Source organism: Bactrocera latifrons, unplaced genomic scaffold (assembly GCF_001853355.1).
Source record: "Bactrocera latifrons isolate USDA-ARS-PBARC rearing strain unplaced genomic scaffold, ASM185335v1 scaffold_125, whole genome shotgun sequence".
Classification (NCBI taxonomy): domain Eukaryota; kingdom Metazoa; phylum Arthropoda; class Insecta; order Diptera; family Tephritidae; genus Bactrocera; species Bactrocera latifrons.
The window spans coordinates 658,156-661,767 of NW_017534686.1; the positions used below are offsets into that span (position 1 = coordinate 658,156).

Below are 3,612 nucleotides of genomic sequence, written 5' to 3' on the forward strand. Positions count from 1 at the left end.
TTGAAGATGCAATCCGATCTCAAAACAAAAAGTTGCATTGGAATCAGGAAGTACTAAGGCAACTTTTCCGCACTATTAAAAATCCCGAATCGAAAAAAGTCCGGAATCGACACACCCTACTGTTCATCCCTGAGGCTCCATATACCTAATATAATATAAAGATTTTCGAAGCTTCGCCCGAATTTATACCACATTTATCAGCCAATATGCGAATTGTGTCAATGAAATTGAAAGAGCATATTATATTCATAACTTTGTATCAAAACTGGATGAAACTTGGCCTAGCCCCAATAAATAACTTATATCAGCATTTTCGAATATCCGGCTAACTTTGCTCCATATGACTGGTGATTGCATGTGAGTTACCTTAATTAAATTCAGGGAATATTTTTTTTTTTTTTTTTTTTTTTTTTTTGTATGTAGTAAAATAGTTAATAGATAAAATCGGGTTAATACTGCCCCAACTCGCATATACTAGTACATATAATGATTTTCGTTTTTCTAGTAAATCTTATGTCGAATTTGTGGGTCAGTGTATGAGTTATATAAAAAAAAAATTGCTCGATTCCGATCCTCTGGTTGACGCTTTACATTTAAAGGTACATATATCCTTGGCTATGATTCTTGTAAGTTGCAAGGGTATAAAATATTCGCCTGCACCCGAACTTAGCCCTTCCTTACTTGTGTAATTTGAAATTGCTCTCATCACTCTAAATTACTTTTTTCCAAAAACTTCATTGCATTTCACAGGAATTTATTGCAAATTCCAATCAAGTTTTTTTTTTGCTGATGAAAGGCTTTCGATATTGCGATGGTTGGAATAAACATATTCTCTGATTTCCCGCTTAACTGTTTGCGCAAAAGCGTTAGATTGAAGGCTCTGCTAAATAAATCGGACTGAAACAATCGGGTCTTCCTTCTATTCTCTGATTATTTTAGTCTCTTCGTGAGCATTGAGTACCTTTGGGTGGCCGGATCTTGGCGCATTCTCGTGCATACTATTTTTCTACTAATTTTATTTTATTTTATTTTTTTATTTTTTTTTTTAATTTCAATTTTTTTAAATGACCCTGAGCAATAAATTTTCGCAAATCTACGCTTAATTCTATAGATTTTGGCAAATCTTATAAGTATTGAGTAAAATACCTTATTGAGGTTAAAATGATGAAACTGTGCCTTTCTCAAGTTTATTTACAGATATGTATTTATAAAAAGTTTTCACAAAGCTCGAGTGATTATCAAAAAGTATTTATTCTGCAAACGAAATAAAAAATAACGATGAATATCAATCGTSAGCAATTTAAATAAATAATAGGTAAAGGATTCAGACCCAGTTTCTGTTGGAAAGATTCATGTTCTGCACAATAAAATACCGTGGGATAAAGTTTTAGAGGCTTAGCATGTCTGTATCAAAGGCAGATCGAACGACACTGCYTTGCACGATGTRGCGCCGTGGATGAAGCGAACCGCAYAATGAAGCTGGACATCGAAAAGCCTTCGACACTGTGTCGAAGAGGACACTCGTGGTTGCATTTTCGCTGACCACATACCGGCGAGAGATATATAGATGACGAAAAGTCGCTGGAAAAGAGACATAATGAGATTTTTCACAAACGTGTCGAAGTTGGAAGAGGGGGCTGTAGGGGAAGTTTTCTGTAAAGAACTCACCGTCAATCTTAGCTTCAGGCTACTGAATCACTGCAGTGTTTTCCAGGCAGTAGTTAAAGTTGCTGTTAACGTACTACTATGCCGTGTAGCCTCTTTCAAAAAGGTTAAGGAGAGGGACTGATGACTCCTGTACGACAGCAATATCTTTTTGGTCTAAAGTAGAATGCAAAAGATGATCTGAAGTAGTTGYCCTTATCAAGGTTCGTCTTGGCACAATGAACCCCTATTCTTACTGGGCATTGTCTAATAGGCATTCTTGCTTTAGAGTTAAAAATCTTTTCGAATGCAAGTTGTCAAATTTGTATAGAGGAGGGTGAGGTGCAAACATTCAGACACTCTCTCCTCCATTCTCCAGCATTCGCAAGACATGAAACGTATCGGAAGTCTTATCTTCCAAGAACCAGGAAACATAACCGAAACCAACATAAGCTGTCTGAAAAAAAATATATGTTTTCGTATTACCACCAGAACTTAAGCATACTGTGCGAAAAAGTGACGAAATTTTTAAGAAAGAAGGAGAAAAAATTATTTTTTGCTTGAAGTGTTGCACCCTAAAATATACTCATATTATAAGGCTTAGATATTATGTATTGTTCATTTAAATAAAATTTTATAAATAGAAAATRTGCATAATACAAATTTGTAACTCAGTTGGTATGCCTCCAAGTAAACTTGTATTTAAATTCAAAATGCAAAATTAATTATTTTAGCATTCGAGCTAATTACATTCGACTCAATATGTGGTGAACTGATTTTAATATTCATACATGTATCACAAATTAMAACAGTTATGTTTCACATTGCATTTGTTTTACTCCCCCTCACTCTATCTCTCCCTCTATGACTAATATTTGGTATTTTTCCACAGGATTCTGGCTAATGCACTGCCACTATGAATGGCACTTGTCCATCGGTATGGGCTTAATTCTGCAAGTGGGCAACACCAGCGAAATGGTGACAACACCAAAAGGATTCCCCAGCTGTGGTAATTACCTACCCGAACTGAATGAGCTGCAAGCATTTCGCGCTAAAACATTRTATTTCATGTAATATAATATGTATAAAATGACTTTTTATTATGTGTAAACTTTAGACATATTATTCAAAATATTAAAAACAAATACTATTTTCACATAATGATTAATTATTTTGGAACTTTTTACTTGAACTCTTACCTACATTAGATAATTACAGTTATGTTGGCAACCGAAATAAATTTGGAAAATATCGGCGTTGCATGCGATGGAAGCAAAAACAGAGTGTTTACTGTGGGCAATAAATAGTAGGACTTTTTAAATCAAATTTCGCACAAAATGCCTTTTGTCGYGAGCAAGTGTTTTTGATTGACATAAACTAGGAGGATCGAGAACGCGTTGACGACAAAGCACGTTCAGGACGGCCATCAAACATCAAACAAAGCAATTGGTGCTTGAGAATCGACGCTTAACAGTCAGAGACCTTAGTGATATCTTTGGATTATTGGAAGCATCCTAAACCCCATTTTAAAGATCATTTGAGCTTAAGAAGAGCGAAAGGTTTGGTTTCTAAATCACTAACGATTGGTTCCAAAATCACTAACTTTTTCGAAAAACAGCGTCGCGTTAACGTCTGTTAAACAATGCTTTCCAACAACCAGCATATCATGAAACGCGATGAGCCTTGGATCTATGCTTACGAACCGAAAACAGGCGCGCAGTCGGCCGAATGCTGTGGCAAAGGTGAGCCGAAGCGAAAAACCCCACGTCAAAGCTGGCCCAAAAATCAAGGTTAGGTTGGCAGTTTTCTGCRGTTATCGAGGTGTGATACAATCCAAATTCCTTCCGATCGGCCAAACTGCTAACAAAGAATACTATTTGAGTGTTATGCGTGCAAAGTTGTTATTTCAATTATTTCCTAATATATGAGAGAACTTGACCTGCWCCTCTTTCAACACCGATCAACCGA

The 3,612-nt window shown here is 36.0% G+C and overlaps 1 protein-coding gene across 2 annotated transcripts in view; it reads left to right on the top strand.

The window, feature by feature from the left end:
* Nucleotides 1–2,729, top strand: part of LOC108978641 (laccase-2-like) — a 17,169-nt gene extending 14,440 nt beyond the window's left edge. For both annotated transcript variants that reach the window (XM_018949017.1, XM_018949018.1), the window contains one exon: nt 2,537–2,729. In XM_018949017.1, the coding sequence (XP_018804562.1) occupies nt 2,537–2,718 (182 nt within the window). In that variant the 3' untranslated portion in view covers nt 2,719–2,729. The remainder of the gene's footprint in view (nt 1–2,536) is intronic.
* Nucleotides 2,730–3,612: the final 883 nt, after the last annotated feature.